Source organism: Sturnus vulgaris, chromosome 1, assembly GCF_052056855.1.
Source record: "Sturnus vulgaris isolate bStuVul1 chromosome 1, bStuVul1.hap1, whole genome shotgun sequence".
Taxonomy (NCBI): domain Eukaryota; kingdom Metazoa; phylum Chordata; class Aves; order Passeriformes; family Sturnidae; genus Sturnus; species Sturnus vulgaris.
In genome coordinates this window covers 17,326,944-17,345,812 of record NC_142243.1, presented here as the reverse complement: position 1 = coordinate 17,345,812, position 18,869 = coordinate 17,326,944, and the positions used below count along the sequence as shown (strand labels likewise).

The window sequence follows — 18,869 nt, the reverse complement described above, 5'->3', positions numbered from 1 at the left end:
AAAGTTTTAAAATACTTTGCATGGAAACTGAAAAGTAAGCATTTAAGACAGATTGATTTTTTTTACATTTCTGAAAAAACTGTTTATATTATACTACATATAAATTTTGTAAAGTTCTAGTCAAGATCAATAATGGCATACAAATTTATGGCATACATTAGAAATCAGAATTCACAGCAGCTGTCTAGAAAGCTGGAAGACTTCTCTGATGCTGGGCTGGGGGTAGTAAGGGGTGGAACACCTGGATTTTTAGTTTTGGCTACCAGGTCTTCTCTGATCTTTCTCCTGTTACTTAAATGCTTAGTGTCAAATTGCCGTTTCATAGCAGAAATGAATGGTGCCTCCTTCACTAGTGGCTGAGACTGAGAGCAGTACTGTGAAACAGAATTGCTGCTCCTGTAATGTCCCATTAGGACTGATTCTGTACAGCAATATTAGCTCATGATCATATGCTTGTATTTTTATTCCTTTGAATGCCATGTATGATGATATAGGCCATTTTTTATTTGCACAAAAGCAAAATCAGACAAAAATCCAAACCAAGAGCAAAAAAACCAACCCCCCAAAACAGAAGATAAGTGCAGGACTGGGAAGGGTTTATGTCATGAGATTTTCCCTTATGATATTTAAGTGTCATCTCTTTTAGGCTGTAAATGCTGTATTTTTAAGGAGACGATTGCCATATTCTGTGGTCTTTTTGTGAGGGGATAGAAGGGAGTGAAGCATCCTTTCTGTTCTAATTTTTGAGAATGTATTTATCTTCTCTATTGTTTCCTCTTTAAAAAAAAAACAAAACACACACACAGCAAAACGAATCAAACCCAACAAGCAATCATAATGGCTTGTGTGGGGTGCTGCAGAGATAACAATGGGATTGATTTATGGGGACCTCGAAGTTCAGGCTATCCAGGTGGCTCAGGTTAATGAGTAGACAGCTCCTCCATGGGAGGAGCTAGTGCTTCCTTCTACAGTGGCACTACCAACCTGAGGAGGTGAAAAGCTTCTAAGGTTTATAACTGCTGATTTTTTTTCTATAATTCTGTTTACTGGGTTTGCTAAATAGTTGGAGGTCTTCTTCACCTGTTGAGGAATGAATATATATCGGTCTCATAGTGTTGCCTTTGAAATGCACTGTGTACTGAAACAAAGGTTACTCACTATTTTATTTATGGCTTTCCCCTCTGTGAGTCTCTTTTGTGGTTCACTCCATAATGTTAGTCTCTTTCTGTGCATCTTATAGGCACACATTAAAAAATGATTGAGTGATTGAATCACATAGTGTTGCACAGTTTGTGACTGGGTGACATGCCAAGGAGGTTATTTAGTGACTAATTTTGAAGGGGAGGAGAAATTGCAGGCTTGTCATGTGGAAAAGTACTTCAGTCTATTGAAACAGCTTTACTTAGATGACCGGATAAAGCAAGATGGCCTGTTGTGAGCAGAGGGAACAAGGAACAATTTTCCTGTTTCAAAACCTTTTTGCAGAAGACATGGATATACAAAATATTATACCATAGACCAAGGATTGAGATTCAAGACTGAAAACAAGAAGTGCTTTATTAGAAGTGGAACCAAATGTTCATCTCACTGCTGTAGCCATTCGAGTGATTTCCTGAAGAAACAGTAAGTGACTTTAATTATTTCAAAGCAAAGATCTTATCAAAGATTGTTTCATTGGCAACAATGTTGTCTAAGAGTGTAGTAAGAGTGTTAGTGGTTTAAATTGTGAAAACAAATACTTAGGGTAGCATCCAGATAGCTGAAGGAATTTTGCCCATAAAAGCAGACTGTGTCAGATTTGGTCTGCAAATCCCTCCTCCTTGTTTGCATGATCCATCTTCAGCGTGCACATTGACTTACAGGCAAGGTGAAACAATCAAACATTATTTTTGATATTACCATTACATTTGTTTTGTGGTTAGCTTAGAATTTTATGGATCTGTTTTACATTCCGTAAAAAGTGAACTAGGTATTCTTTGTTTTCCCCATGGGAGCTTTGGGATATGGTATGAATTAAGCTTTTATGTAGTCAGGGATATAAAAGGACATACTGAGACATGTAAAATAGCTTGAGGTAAAACATTTGGATTGCTATAGGGGCTGGATTCATACACAACTGTGGATTAAACATATATGTATAAAAGAAGGGACAATAATGTTAAGAATGCGTTTGATGCTCTGTGGCATGGCAAGGGAAATGATGGTGTGTCTGAGCATCAAGTCAATGTATTGGTAACCACGATATGGTATCCTAGAAATTCTGCTTTTGAGGCTCAAATAGTGCTTTTGCCATAACCTCTGTGCACACTTGCACAACTGGGAGAAAGATGTGGGGACTGGATGTCACAGTGATACTGAGTAGTATGGTGACAACACCTGATTATGATTCAGTCAGAATGCCTCCTCTCTGGAGGGTCATGTTTGTGTCCTCCAAATTCTACTTTCTAAAATAGTGAGCATCACCTTCTGGTTCTCCTATTTTGTTCATGTCAACTTCTAGCTAGGTGACCCTGGCCAAAATAAAAAGTAATCTATGAACATAGAAACTGGAGAACTGGATGATTTCACCATCACTAACCATCACAGACTCATCCTAAGAAACATCTTATATTGACTGATTGTGTTGTTGTTCATCAAGGGAAAGAAAAAAACAGAGAATTAAGAGCTTAAGCAGAAGAAAAATCCAGTTATTCTCTTGGCATATTCACCATATATGTAATCAGACCCTAGAAAGAGAAAGTTCTTCTTTCATAGATGTTCTGAGTTTTTATCTTAATTCTCTTTTCACCACAATACAGAGGTTTTTACAGCTGGGTATATACCAAAACTATACAAAAGAACTGAAAGAACTGAAACCTAGGTGCATGCTAATACTGGGATGTTAATTGTAAGTGCTGAGATTTCTTAGGGAGCTCTGCAACTCCTTTTCTGGAAAATTATCCATGAAAAAATAATGGAAATATATTAAACATGTTAAGAGCAGCTAGCTGGGTCTTGGACTTCCCTGTTCCTTGGAATTTTGAACATTTGAAATCAGTTTTATTTTACCAGCGTGTGGTTCCCATTATGAAAAACAATTGTGAACCCTGGCAGCTCCTAGAACCTTGTTCTGTGGGGCTAGTTTCAACTGAGGCCAGATTCCAACTTAGGCAAGGTTTCATGGTCTGAAATATTTTTTTTTGGGCATCCAAGGGCCCATTCTTAGCCTAAATTCCCAAGTAAACTTCTAGTCTGGAAGCATTGCCAAGGAGTGATGGCCACTGAAAGCCCAGCATGTCTCACTGCTTGGTAACCCCAGACTACCAAGCACCCTCCCTGCTGAAGAGACCATGGAAAAGTTGGGGTCCCCACCCCAGTTCAGACTCTGACCAAGTTGGCCCAGGTCTATGAATCTGGAAAGCCAAAGCTCTAGGGCAGCACTCGAGGGATGTCTGGTAAGAAATAACATCACTGTTGACTGAAATCCACTGGGTGGTTTTTTCCAACTTTTGTCTTTACTGATGTTTTTACAAAATGTTTCAGCTCTATTGGATTAGAGTTGTCTGCTGAAAGTGCATATCATTGAAAAGTTTCTGACCAGAAACAGCTAAAATTTATTCTAATGTGTTTGAAGTTTTCAAATATGGCATTGGGCAGCTGGAGGAACCTACAACTGCAGGCAGCATGATTTTTTTTCTGTAATGACCCAATAGAATGGGGAAATGTATAGGTGCTAGCAGGCATGCTATGAGAATGCAGGAACAGACAAGTGTGACAGCCTCTCTGTGATGTCTGATTTGGCTTCAGACAGATAGTTTTGGTACAAATACTGAAAATTCTCTTTTAACCGTTTACCAATTCTGCAATTTTCAAGTGCACTTTTACTTATTGTAAATTATCTTATTTTAGAAATATTAAAACTGTATAAAAGTGTTTGGGGTTTTTTTCAAAAGTGCGTTTGTGCTTTCAGCTCTCCAAATCCAAATGGAATGAAAGATCAGTCATGACAGAAGTGTAATCATATAATGCAACTAATAGTGAAGCTGAGGGGTCTGGACAACTAGTGCAGTAAAGTTGTCAATTTATTTTTATGAAGAGAGAACGAACTAATGGACTCTATTGTTGTTGGATTGATGGTTCTTTAATTTTTTTCCTCATTAGAAAAGTGAAAGATTGCCTTACTTTTTAGAGGATTATTTTCTGTTGAGCAATTTTCATAAAAGATCTCTTTACAAACAATTAAATTTATCAGTATTGTATCAGCACTTAGTATTTCTGTAGTTTTTTCATCATAGACTCCAAGGTCTCAATAAAATTCTTTGCAGGTGTCCTGTGTTTACTGTTGGGTGAGTCAGCTTGCAGAGTATAAGAGCACTTTCCTCAGGGAAGTGCAGAGTGTCTAAGGGACAGTAAGAAAAGTAACAGCTTCACATGGCTGAGAGGTGATTAATGGAGATTGATGGGAACTCCCCAGTGTCTCCAAGAGGGTGTGTGGATAACCTCCGTCTTGGGAACATGCTCTGTGTAGGTATTTTTGCAGTCTGAAAATCTTGGGGCAAAGCCAGTTGCTGTGTTCTCTGATATGGAGGAGGATTGGAGAGCAGTGGAAAGGGCTGCCAGGTCAGAAACTCCCATCTGTTTTTCCCTTTGCCCGAGTTTCACGTTGAGATCTCAGCAGATAAGGGCTTGAGTCAGGCTGTGCGTCTGCAGTGGGACTGCACGGCCAGCTGGAGGGTTGGTGTGGTGCTCGTGAGTCAGCAGCAGGATGGGTGCTGGGTGCTGGCTGGAACTGCCCTGGTGCTGGGTGCTGCCTGGCATTGCCCTGGTGCTGGGTGCTGACTGGCACTGCCCTGGTGCTGGGTGCTGGCTGGCACTGCCCTGGTGCTGGGTGCTGACTGGCACTGCCCTGGTGCTGGGTGCTGACTGACACTGCCCTGGTGCATGCAGGCACGGCTCTGTGTGCCTTGGCTGCAGAGGGAACAGCTCTGCTTGTCCTCTGTGAGAGCAAGGCTCCTTGTACCCACCTGCGTGGAGGGATAACTGTTTTGCTGGCTTTGTGCATGTAGAGATTGTCAAAATATAGCAAGTTATTCAGTGTGCCAACAGGCTTTGAAGTAAAGAACATAACTGGTTTTATATAACATTAGAGACATACAGACATCTCTATCATACAGAGACTCCGTTTTAAAAAAAATTAGGAAAATCTGTATCTTACAAACTTAAGTCTTGTTGGACTGACTCCAGAAACCTTCTTAGGAGATGTTTAAGCATGTTACAATCCTTTTTACTACAGAATGTGAAAGATTCTCAGTGATGTGATTTTCCCTCAAGTGTTTTAAACAGAAATGGTTGCTAGCTGTTTGCCATATTTTAACCTAAGGATCGATAAGACAAGTTTCTATTTCAAGGATGTGAGGTCTATAGGCAGTAGGAACAAGGAAGAGCTACGTGCTAAAAACCCCACCCTCAGGTAAACGTGTTACACAGCTGCAGTCGAAAAGCACATGATCCTCTGCTTACACTAAAAAATCTTCCTTTTGCCCTCAAAGCAATTGTGTGGGACAGCACCCAGTATTTAGAGGCTCAGATAAAACCAATATCCTCTTTCTCTGTCCCTGAGTCATGCAAAGTCCAGGAACATGTGGCCCAACACAGTCTGTGCCGAAGAGTATGGGGCTTTATTGAGCAACATGAGGGTTTTGTGGAGAAGGAGAGAAGATGAGAAACAGCCCAGAAAGTGAGCTGTATATGAGAGAGTAGTGAAAGAGAAATGTGAAGGATGGTCTTTTTTTGCTTTTCATCTGTACCTTTTTGGTGTGCCTAGACTATCACACCAAAGAAGTACAGATGAGAAGCAAAAGACCATCCTTCACGTTTTTAAACTTACCATTAGCAAAGAATCTGGAGAGGCTGAAGAACAGAGAAAAGTGGAAAGAGAGGAAATACCAACCATGTGGTAGAAGACTGTAATCCACTGGGTAAATCTGCCTGGCTCCTGGCGACCAGCTCAGGTCCCTGCCCAGCACATGAATCTTTCCTGGGCACCCTGGACTCTCTGGCTCCAGCAGTCTACTCTTTGGTACACTCCACCCAGGGCATGAGCCCTGGCTTAAAATAGTAGGTGAACTTTTCAGAAAGGGGTTGGGTGCCCAGGTGTTTGTGCCCTGCCCAACCCAAGGGAGCCTTGATTGAGGCTCTGTACTCCAAGCGCTATTTTAAAGCAAAAGTAAATAATGTTACATACAACACTACTCAGACACGAGATTTTGAGCAATAGTCCAGTCCCATATTCAAGTTATTTTCCATCCTAAAGTATTCCATCTAAATGATGTTATGGTGGAAAATAGGAATTTTTCTTTGACAGGTTACTTTGACTTATGAGAAGTGAATGAACATATACAGGAATATGAAGTCCAGAAGTTAGGGGAAATTAAACCCGTTGCTTTCAAATCTTCCCATGGAAATTTTCTCTCTCTACAATGTAACATTGGAATTTTCCTCTCACTGCAACCCAGCATATCCTAATGGCTATGGTTTCTTTAACAGATACTATTCCATCTGTTGTAGCTTTATCTCAAGCAACTAAGCAGGGCATTGTGTAGCTTATACAGTAGAAATCTTGGAGGATTTTCTTTCTCTGGGTTCTTCTCTTGTTATAAACTGTTTGCATCTGCCTGTCCCTGAGGACATGATCCCAAAGCTGCTCAAGTCAGTAGGAGTCGTTTTGTTCTGCTGGCCCAGGGCCAGAGTCAGTACAGACAATTTAGCTTAGTATGTTGCAGTGTTTCTTCAAGCCAATAGACCACTACGTTGAATTCCCTCTTAAGAAGTGATTAATACTGTTTAGTTATATTTTAATTATATCTTATTTAAAATTCCAGACCAGACTACTTTTCTGTGCAAATGAAAAAATTATGCCATGTTCCTGTTTGGCTTCATAATTCTTGTCTGGCTCATGACCCATCCCAGTACATACATTTGTTCTGTTACACTTATTTATTATTGCTGCAGCCACAATCAAGTTATCTCCTTTCTTCTTTCTAATACCTGATACTCCAGACTGTTGATCTCTGGCCCTGGGGAACGTCATTTCTAATTCCTGAGTGCAGAACCTGCTGTGATAAGAACAGCTATTGTTTATGTACCGACACTGCAATTCCCTTACCAGTGGAAAAACCTGTGGTGGGGTAGAATAATCTCTTGCTTCATCTGCCATAGATCACTATAACTTCAATGAATCCAGTCACATTATCAAAGCAAGGAGTGAGAGAGGAGAAAAATTGTGTAGATGTCAGATCAGCAACATCTACTGTACATTATTTTGCGCTCTGTAACTTTAGGAATGTGGAGTCAGGCTTTGTGATATAGAGTTTTCTACAAGCCTTGTAGATGATGGAGAGGGAAGATGAAATTGTCAGCATGAATTTTAGAAATTTTTTTTTTCTTATGTAGTTAGTCCTCAGCTGACTTTTTCATCTCCCTGTTCATCCACTTTACCCCAAGGGCACCAGAGCAGGCACATGATGCTTTCTAGAGGGAGAATTTCTCCTGTGTGTCACTCTCAGTGTTCAGCCATCTAGAGGGGTCATGGTTGGGCGCAGTGAGATTCTACACTCTCAAAAGCACATGTATCCATTTCAGATTTTTGCCGAGGTCTCTTAACGAAGCACTAATACATTTGGTGTGGAAGTTTCTCCTTTCTTTTCCTTGCTTGCTTATTCCTTACTGCTGCTGCTAACAAAACTGTGATAAAATGATCGATGACTCCCTGAGCGTGTGCTCCACAAACTCTCTGAGTCTCTTACCTTTGCAACAGCACGTTATATGGGGTCAGACTGTTTTCATAGAAGTTGACTGTGTATAGTCAATAAATGTGTGTGGTTTTCTCCTATGCTTTTTGTATCCTTTGTGTAATAAAGACGGCATCAAGTCATTAGTAAAAGCTTAAATCCTGCACTGAAGAAAATGGCCAATTAGTTGTAATACTTATTTTTCTTGTCTAAGGACTTCAGGTATGTTTGTGATGCCAGAGCATCAGCATTTTTATCCTACTTTGGAATTGGTGAACTCCAGCCTGTGTGTCTGATCAATGAACTGTTTAAGTCTCTCACTGGCTACATGTACGTGGAATACCTGGATACCGCAACCCCTGATTTCAGCTTCAGTAGCTGTGAATATCACATTAGGGTGAGATGGTATTTGCATAAGTAAAAGCATTTTTAAACCTCTCATATTCCTTTAACATACAGCCCATTTTATTGCTGTTTACAGTTGTTATTTTCGTTAGGCACTGAGGTCCCAAAGTGTTTTATTTATGCAGATGTAAAATTATTTTGTCTCGAGGGTTTGTTTTTATTTCCTAATTTCCTGTAAATAACCCATATCATGTTTTGCTCATTCAGTAATTTTATATCTGAGGCGTTTTTCCTTTTCTTTCCAGATGCAGAGGGAAACTTATACGGGACGAGATGGCCCGAGTGCTTCCCGCCCTGGATCTACCACACACCCTCTGCATGCGATGCCCAGCTCTCCACCCTCCACCCCAGTGCCCCACTCCATGCCTCCCTCTCCGTCCAGGATCCCCTATGGTGGGGGCCGGCCCGTGGTCGTGCCAGGCAATGCCACCATCCCCAGGGACCGGCTGTCCAGCGTGCCAGCCTCGCGCTCCATTTCGCCCAGCCCCAGCGCCATTTTGGAGAGACGGGACGTGAAGCCAGATGAGGACATGAGTAACAAAAACCTCACCCTGATGAGAAATGAAAGTCTGTACGGTGACCCCTACTTGTTCCACGAGGGGAGGATGAGTGTGGCTGCTCCACACCCCCTCGATGTCCCCGATCACATTGTAGCTTACCATCGCAGTGCCATGAGGTCCTCGAGCACTTACTGCAACCCCTCTATGCAGCCCGAAATGCTGGAGCAGTCCTTGTACAGACAAAAGTCACGGAAGTACCCCGAGAGCCATTTGCCCACTCTTGGCTCTAAAACGCCTCCAGCCTCACCCCACAGGGTGGCTGACATGAGAATGATCGATATTCATCCCCACCATGGCTCTCACATTCCAGCTCACACCATCCAGCCTGACAGGTCTTCCCCCAGCCGCCAGTCCTTCAAGAAGGAGCCAGGACCGCCTGTGTTTGTGGATGCAAAAGCACGGAGCGCTGTCGGCCTCCCGGGCATGGCCGAGGCAATGCCCTCTCCTGTGGACAAGCAGGCTTTTGGCTATGGGTCACCCACCATGCCCAAAGACAAGGAGACAAGGTAAGGCAGAGCTGGGGCTTAATTTATGCAAATGAGAAGCGTTCCTAATCTGCACATCCTTTGTCGTTTAAGACTCAGGGGACAATGTAATGTGTAGGAGGCTGCTGCACCCGGCTGCAGTGTTTATTAGCTGTCTGTCAAGGTAGTTAGTAATTTAGAGGAGATGTGACACCATCCATTATTAATTTGAAAGTATTGTCAACCCATGATGAATCTCTAGTTATTTTCATTTGTGTAAATTTCAGTCATTGGAAAAAATATAATAAAATATAATGATTAACTGGGATTTTTCTTTGCAGACAGCCAGATCATGTTACAAGAACAAATGATGTTCTGTTCTTGTTAATAAGGGAATATATTTCACCCCCGTTAAGAATGACACTCTGGTATTACCATTTCAGTTCTTTATGAAGTGAAGTTTTTCTCATCTAGTGTTAGGAAATGGGAAGAATTTATCATTGCTGTCGTATCTCCTGTAAAACATGAATTTGCATAAAAATAGGACAGTTGTTTACAATCATCTTCCTTGAGGGGAAACTGCAAAGAAAAGCAAGTCTGTCCCAGGGAAGAAATCAAAACCCGAATGCTGTTCCCAATGATTTTTCCAACATCACAAGTAGTTGGTGACCTGACTGTTGTTAACTTTTGTGCAAAGGCAGTGATGACAATGACCTCTCCTGTCTATTTAAGGCTCAGATTTACACAAAGGTCTGTGAAGGCTTCTCTGCCTTAGACCCTGCTCTGGGAGAGAAACATCATTACACTGTGTATTTATACGAGTTGCGTTAATCTCTAGCGTATTGTTTGTGCTGTTAACTTTTATAGAGCTCTTTAGGGAAGTGAAGATGAATAGCTGGAGAATGCTGAGCTCACAGAGGCCAAAGGTAACTGCTGATTGCCTTAACCACTGGGAAGATAGGGAGCTTCATGTAGACCCTAGGCCTCTCCTCTATCTGAGCAACTTGCTCAATGATTAGTTGCTTAACATGCTTGGCCAAAAGAAAAAAGGGGGTCATGAGGTCCACTGGTGGGGAAAAAATGGAAGAATATAAAGAAAAACAGCCACCCACAAAAATTACAGGCTTATAGCTTGGTAGTTATGACATAAGAGTACAAGGTAGTGCGTATTACAGTCCAAGGTCAGTGAAATCAGATTTTTATGTATCTGTTTCCAAGAGAAAGTTGCAGGTATCTGAAATTTCATTTCAAGATACCATTATTACATCTAGGAAATATGCCGATTTTAATCCATTTACAGGTTGAAAATTTTACAAAGTTCATGATGGGAATTGAAAACAAGGAAGGACACCAAAAACTTTCTAGTTTGTACAATTTTCTCTCTTCTCTCTGTGCATCTCAGTTTTTCACTCAGCTACACAGATATGCACAAGGGTGTTTGTTTCTGAATGGATAAACTACACAGATAGTTCAGCTGCTCCTTAAAAGGGAGTTTTGCACCAGGAGTTTTAATCCTGGTCCCAGAATATATTAACAATGAAGAAAGCAATATTTGCATAATTGCACTTCCAAATAAATACATGACCTTAAAATTCAGCATGGTGTGTATTAGTCACATGGCTCTGAAAGAATCATTTTGAAAAGGGTTGTGGGTTTTTTAACCTTGAGGAAGCGTGACTTTCTAAAAATAATTGTAAATATCAAAAGCAATTCATGCAACCACTGCAATATTAAGAATTGGGTTTGAGTCCTACAAACACAAAACGTTCTAAGCTTTAATTTAGCTTTATAATAATTTCATAAACTTTGAAAGCAAACACTGTTTAAGCCAAACTGAACTAAACAAGGGGTTATCAATGTTGAGGTGCTCTTTTCCTGCTTCAGTAGGGACTGAATTGTTACGAGGTTGTTATGGATACCTGAGGGGTGATGTACATAATGGCAGAATGGTATCCCCTACCTTGTCGTGTAGGAATTCGAGTTTACACCCAAACACAGTATGGGCTTGCTTCTGTGAGAAAGACTGTTTCTGGGATTGTAGAGATAGGGCTGAATTCATTCCTTTCCAAGCATGGTAAAAGGAGGTGTAGGCTGCTCTGGTGTGTGTGTAATCCCCTTGCTGATGCCAAGAGCCTGAAAGCCAGGTCACAGAAAGCTCATGGCAGTGTGCTCAGTCAGCCTTGGTGCAGAGGTGTCAGCTGTGGCAGACAGAGGAGCTCTTAGCCTTGGAGCTACTGAGGAGAGAAGGCTTTTTCATCTGTGCACTGTGGCACAAGGGACTCCCCATCCTGACTCATTCAGGAACAGGTTGAGGACCCTGCAGGCACCAAACCCATCATCTCAGCACTGTTGTTGCTTTAATCGCTAATGGAGTGTGCTGAGAGCAAAGAAAATGTCTCTTGTGTCATGACTTTATGGAAATTTCCTCAAAGTAACACTGTCACAACCTCAGGACAATGCAAGTTTAAGTATAAATCAGGGGGAAGATGGAAAGGGATAGTGACAATGTCACAAGTAAAAGTTAATCTCTCTTCCCATCTAAATTCTCCTTCAGTTTTGCAGTCTGAGGCTGAACTGGGATATCTCTGTACTTTATCAGAATAGGTTGGGTACTTAAAACAGATAAGACCTCTTATTGACTGTATCCTGGTTTTGTTGAAGAAAATGGTTCCAATACCTTTGGAACATTAAGTGCAGCAGATTTGGATCTACAAGAGATGAAAACTGGTATTTCTGAGCTCTTCTACTGGAATTTCCCATTTTAATTTGACACCACGGAATCCAGTTTCATCAAGCCTGCTATTTAAGGCAGAGTTGAGGGGGATTTAATTACTTCATGTAATGCTTTCTTGTAACTGTTTTACCTTGGCTATTTCCAAGATAACTACTTCAGTGCTATAAAGCATTGACTAAATTCTCACAATTTATTTACCAGAAGAGTCCCATATAAAGCTCCTTTATAACAGTGAGAATAAACAAATTCATGGAGATTTAATGGAATAAAAGATGTTAGTATTCATGTGCAGAAAAATATTAGAAGATATAACAGGTTGCAGCAGTTCACCTTCAAAGGGTCATCCTCTCTTAAATCTGAAGTCTACTGGAAGAATGAGTAAATTTTTGTGTGTGAGCATGAGTTGTTTAAACAGCGATTTGCTGTCATATTTTTGGATGGCTCATTTATGTAGCTTGTGGGACATTTCTGGAAGTTACTACAGGCAAAGCAGATGTTTAAATGTTGATAAATTGGAAAAGAAGCTGTTTATCCAAAAGTGCATAAAATTAAATGCTGTTTAACATAATATCTTTGCATTTATAACACATGTTGCAAAATTCTAGATTATTTGATAATGCTAAATATGTATATAATAAATGCTCCTACTCTAAAACAGCAAGATAACTCTATAGAATACTTTTCCTCCAAAAGCGTTTTTGGGGTGTACTATGGTTGTCTTCTGCCTGAACACAACTTTCATCCTATTTTTTTTGTATGCCATACTGGTGAGAAAAGATGATAATTGGATTGAGCAAAAAATATGATCACATCATTGGCTCACAGTTTGCAGTTCAAGACTAAAGCGTAATGGCCATGTGTAGATTTTTAGATATTGTTCCCCCCACAAAACCACTTTATTGTTTGATATGTTGAAGTATGGGTGGACTCTATGCATTAGGTAAAATGACCTTACTTTGTAAAGTCATGAACAGTGATAGACTCCATCACCAATGCATGGAGCATTTTATAAGGGGGGCTTTACAAATACACTCTCTCAGATACTTTCCACAGGGCCAAAACTGCATATTCCACTGTGAAAGGTGTTGAATAACCAGGCAGAAAAAATGAAGTCAAATTATCAATGCAGGATGGAGGAAAGGTAAACTATTTTGTCTTCCTTCTGTTAGAGGAACTGTTTGTAGGAAGATGAGATGCAGGCTCTGGGATAAGAGTTGTCAAATAATGTAACATCTGGTGTGCTTCAGAGCTTCCTTTTCCCCTTTAGCTTCAAGATGTAGAAGGTTTGAGTTTAATCTTCTCCTTAGAGGACTGAAATATTCATCTGTGTGAATCCTTCTGTGGGAAGAAAGCAGAATACAGAAGAATTCTGCTGATCTTTGGTTCCCACCCTTCCAGGACACCCACTCATCTGTTTTGGTGGAATTTGCGATAAAGTCTAAGACACCTTCACTTGATTCTAGGAAAGCCATTAGGAAAGACAGCCTACTCTTGTTTCCTTTCTTTTCCCAGTGAGATAAAAAAAAATTGTAATGAAATGAAATGTCTCTATCATAGGATAATATAGAAAGAAATGAATATTTCTCTGTCTCTGACCCCCTTTCCATTGCTTCATTTGGAGCTTAACTATAAAATAGGAAGTCACTGAAATTCTTTTCTCCAGGAAGGTGTGCCAGTTAGTTCATGGTGTTTGAGTACATTTGTTGTGGGTGATGTGGTGCACAGCCTGGGGTTGGACAGGAGCGTGAAAGAACAGTTACACAGACCAGTTTTATTCTGCATGTGTATGAAGTATCTTCTCAGTGATGTGAATATTAAAGATGTCCCCGGGAAAGAGAAGTAACGTGCAAGTAACATGTCATGTTTAAATAGCATTGCTGTGACAAGTGGATAACAATTCAGCAATATGCTGTACCTCTTCTTGGAATTACCTCCAGTTAACTGCAGCAGAAAGAGTAACAGGGAAAATCAGTGAAACTGTAAGGAAGAAATCTGGTGATGAAATCTGATGTATCAGTGCACCAGTCCCCAGAGAAGCAAGGGCTTGCTTTGGTTCTGCTGCATTTGGGGAGCAAGATGCTAAGGCAGGGCCCCAGTTCTGGACATACCCAGGGCAAGAGCTGTGGGTCAGGCTGCTGGGGACAAGAAGGCTGGCAAGTGGCTTGTCCCTGCCTTCCTGGCCCTCCTGGGGAGAGGCCAAAGCCAAGTCTGACAGAGTTCTTCTGGGTGTTGCTTCTGACCTTGTCCCCTCCTTTCCTCCCCCACCATGCTGCCACCTCTGACTCTCCCAGCATTCACATTAAAACAATGTGAAACAATGCCTTTCTGTGCTTGGGCTGATAAAATAGCCATTTCTTTCCCAACTGCTGTAAAAGGGACCCTCCCTGCTCTTCCTGGGTGGTGGAGAGATGCAGCTTTATCTGGGAAATTAATCTGAGAGCAGAGACGGGTTGGCTCTTCTCAGGCTACCACCCTTCTGGTGGCAGCAAGCAGAGGCACCACTTTGTTCTGTTCTGCCTGACCCTTTGTCCTAGTGCTCCACATCCTGGCCTGCCCTGCGTCACTGGAGTGCCAGCCTGTCCCATCCTGGGAGCACTGGTGTTTCCCATGTCACTGGAGTGCCAGCCTGTCCCATCCTGGGGACCCTGGCCTGCCCATCCGTGGCACAGGCAGAGCTCCTGGGATGGGCTGTTCCCACCTCCCCTCCCCACAGCAGCGAGCACAGCGAGGGGTAGAAAACACAATGCTGAGAACCAAAAGTGCACGATTTTTGTCATGGCAATGCTGACATCCCTGATAGACTCCGGCTTGGCACAGCCTGAGGAAAGCATTTTTTTCTCCCTCCTGGAGCAGAAGCTGCTCCAGCCCTTCACAAGGAAGTTGTAGGCAAAGGGATCCACTGCAGATCCTGTTTGTGCTCCTCTGGGGCCTTGTGGTGACAGAACTGGGCCACCAGCCCCCCAGCCATGTCAGCCCAGGTTACAGCCCCACCACCAGCCACCTGCATCCCTCTCTGCCCATGCTGGAGCGTGCTGCCTCCCACCACCTTCAGTCCGACCGCCTCCGAAACCAGGTTGTTTTATTTTATGCCTAAAAGGCACCTCCTTTCAAACACCTGTTTTTCAAATGTTTGGTGCTAATGGCCATAACAAGTGTGGGTATTACAGTGAAATGATTACAGGAAAAATCTGCGAGTAACTCCAGAGCACATGTAGATTCTTCACATTCTTAATGCTTTTACCATATGAAAAATAATGTGTTCTGTGCAATTGATTCCAGTATTTCATTCGTTTTTCATCATCTCCTATCTTGGAACATCCCTCTCCCTTTTAACAACATACTTTCCTAGATTTCATGGCAAAGGACAAGATCGGCTCTCTGTTGCCATAATATCTTTTGAAGCAGAAAATTGTTTCCAGATTATCTAACGTGGGATGAAAAAAACATCATATTTATGGATTGGTAAAACAGATAGACTTCCAGTTGAGTTTAGTTCCAGGAAGGTTTTGTGATGATTATCTGGGAAAAGAAAATGTTTTCATTATTAGGTGTCAAAAATACTGCTTTAAAGTTTGTTAGAGTATATTTATCCCTGGGTTTTAGTACTTGTTTTTGTTCCAAAGGTTACTGTAGCCTGCACCAGTTTCTTATTTTAAAACTTGTAATAGTGGAAATTCCGTAACGTATTTCTTGGTTTGCAATGAATTAAGTCTGATTCACTAGTCTTCTCATCACCCTTCAAAATACCTTTCAGCATGAAGACAGAAAAGTAAGATGTGTGCACTGCATTAGATGGCAATAAGAACATGTCTGCTGGCTGGGGACTGACTGAGCACTCTCTTCTTCCCTGCTTGTGTCTGTTAGCATCTCATTACTTGTTTTGCTGCCCCGTTTTCTCAGCCTCTGGGTGTTTCTGAGTCTCTCCTGGTTATGGTATCTGTGTGCTGTCCCAGGAAACCTCATTCATTCTCTGAATGTGAATGAAATAATTAGCCTGGATAATCTGTCTGGCTGCAAGCAGGGCTGGTTACTTGCTTTTTATCATGTCAGCTTGCTTTTGGTTGCTATTGGTTCCTACATTTGAATTTATCTGACTCTTACTGATTGATGCTATTGCTTTAGCCACCAAACAGCAACTGCAGCTGGGGTGGCCAGAGTTTGGCTGTTCCTAAGTGCCCAGAATGCTGCAGTGGTGATGGATGGGCTGTGCAGCACGCTGAGTCTGTGTCTGTCTGTCCCATCTTCTCTCATCAGTCGATGCTGCTGGTCTTAACCACTTGCTTTTTGAGAAGTTTTCTTCCCAGTCATCTTCCAAAACCACAGCTTGCTGTTAGAATTTCCTTCTGCATGTCTCCCCAAGCACTTAACTGCTGTAATAGAGGGATGCCTTTTCAGAAGGTCCCATACTGATGTGTGTCTGTGTTGTGGTGTGTCATTGACATATTGGCACATGTAAGTAGGCACCTGTGTGAGCAAAAGGCTGGTTTGGAGCTGACCGAGGAAGTCTTCTGTTACCTGACTAATAAATGCATTTATGCAAACAGATAAACACACAAATGTTAGCCTTCACATCCAAAAAAAAAGTTAGGGTTCTTGTTTAGTGACCTTTGGTTCCTATGGAAAACATTGATTATACTTACTGTAGTTCGACATCTCTTTTCTTCTACTTTTTGGGAACTTTTTGGGATATGTGCATGAAAGAAAATCTGATTTATTACAATGTTGCCATGCAGTCTGCATTTGGTGTCCTGTGCCTCTTTGTCACATTTCTGTCCTTTTCAAAGCAGCCAGTTGTGATGTCAGGTGCAAAGGATTTGGACTGGAAAGTAGACAGCTTGGGCAGATTAAATGTTTCCCAGACAAAAATCCTGGGTCTGGGGAAAGTAAAAATAGTAACAAGCAGTGTAAAGTCTTTAATCCTGAAACCTGAAGTACAAGAAAAATGATTGACCCAGTGTAGGTAAAAGAGAAAATGCATGTAATGCTGAAAAAGATTTTTTCACTAGTTCCAAGACACATTAACGAATTGATTTAGGTGCCTGTCTTGTGAGATCATTAGAAGTTTATTACTTGGTTTGTTTTGTTCTTTTTAACTAAGCAGATTTTTTTAAATTGTCTGTTATGATGCAAAAGCTGTCCAAACCAAGATGTGGTAAGCTGCTGCAATAAGGTGTATGCAAACTGGTATCCAAGGGCCTTTGCACAAACTCTGTGGTGTCTTTCCAGTCCTGTGGTAATCGTTCACCTAGAAAAACAAGTCTGAAAGCAAATATATCTGGCTTTAACAAACGGTTCTCTTGTCTTACAGAGAGAGGATACAAGCCATGGAGAAACAGATTGCCAGTTTAACTGGTCTTGTTCAGTCTGCGCTTTTTAAAGGGCCAAATACAAGTAATAGCAAAGATTCTTCTAGGTAAAAACAGAATTCATCTGTAATGATTTTAGTAAACAATCAACAAAAATATATTTGAATGTAATAGTAAAACAAATCCTGAATGCTCAATCATTTTTAAGTTTCTTTATCATCTCCATGAGAATGTTAGGCAGAGAGGAAGAATATACCAAATGATAGATGGATATTAACTGCATTACTCTTCTTTGTGATAAAAAGAATTAATGTAGCTACATCTCTGTGCTTTCTGCTGCTTATACTCAATTTCTTGCTTAACTTGTACTAAAAGGTGATTTAAAAAAATTACTGATGAATGACAAATTACTGGTGATTTAAATTTAAAAAATAAATGTTAGACAAGGCCATTAAATTTGTTGAATATAAACTTCACTACAGTTTTAATAGTTAGTATACTAAAATTACAATTTATCTTCTTATTACTTAGTGAGAAGATGATGAAAATCGTGTCCAGCAAGAGCAGCACTGACAATGCAGGTAAGATAATTCACTTTTAATTTACAACTTATTCAAATATATTAATAGCTCTAACATTATAAACATCCCAGCTTATGGAAATGTCAAATTTACTTAAGTTTCCATGGAAGTACTGTCAGAACTGAAGTTTAAGTGCGGGATATGGGAGTCGATCACATCTTTAAGAGAGGAATTTCTGACAGGTTGAGATGGTATTTGGAATGAATTTCCCACCTGTGCTGAATGGTTTAAATGAGATGCAGAGCCTCTGCATCTGGTGAATTTTCCAGTGACTCATCCTGTCTATAGTGTGTATATATATATATGTCATTAACCCTAGATTTGTCCAGATTGCTGTAGAAGACTAAATATTTGATTCCTTTTCTTGTCACTACTAATTTTTCTAAGGTCCGTCTGTCACTAGGATACTATGGATGTAATGACACCAAGAAATTTAGCAGTCAGCAAGACAGCACTTTCCCTAATTAAGCCACATTGATCTATTACTAATTATTACCATTCACCTAAACTGTTCTGAGCAAGCACCAATTACGAAGCCAGTAAGAGCCGGTCTTGTTTTAGCATTCCACCTGGAGAGCTGTTAAATGTATAAAAGATTGAGTTAAAACTGTTGTGAAAGAAGATCTCCATGTGGTTGAAGCTCTTTGTGTATGGGCTGCTGCTGGAGGAGTCCACAGGGTATTCGTGTGCTTATTTGCCTCCTCTTCACCTTTGTCATGCACTGAATGCAAATACAGGCAGTTCCCTGCTTCTGGTGGTGCTGTTCTCACAGGGAGGTCTGTGCTCCGGCAGGTAGTAAGCCACACACATTTATTAGCAAACCTATTATGCTACTAACTCGGCTTCCTGTTGGAGCTGTTAGCTCACTTTCAAGATTCCTGTTTGTCTGGAATTGCACTATGTCCTCCTAATCGACAGAAACCAAAATAGACCTGGAAGCTATCAGCTACATGGAAGAGAGAGAGAGCTAAAGTCCTGGTACTGAAGTCTTGCTCCCAAGCCACTCTCTGGTATTGTTACAAATCTTCCCTTCTTGCTGGCCTCTGGATG

At 41.1% G+C, this 18,869-nt stretch overlaps 1 protein-coding gene across 8 annotated transcripts in view; it reads left to right on the top strand.

Annotated features, from left to right (window-relative positions):
* The window catches only part of KIAA1217 (KIAA1217 ortholog), a 334,572-nt gene that overhangs the window by 275,924 nt on the left and 39,779 nt on the right, over positions 1–18,869 (top strand). For 5 of the 8 annotated variants that reach the window (XM_088160506.1, XM_088160491.1, XM_088160497.1 and 2 more), the window contains 3 exons: positions 8,420–9,240; positions 17,241–17,345; positions 17,770–17,819. In XM_088160506.1, coding sequence (XP_088016632.1) covers positions 8,420–9,240; positions 17,241–17,345; positions 17,770–17,819 — 976 coding nt within the window. The remainder of the gene's footprint in view (positions 1–8,419; positions 9,241–17,240; positions 17,346–17,769; positions 17,820–18,869) is intronic. The other 3 variants (XM_088160468.1, XM_014882179.2, XM_088160483.1) reach the window with 1 other exon arrangement.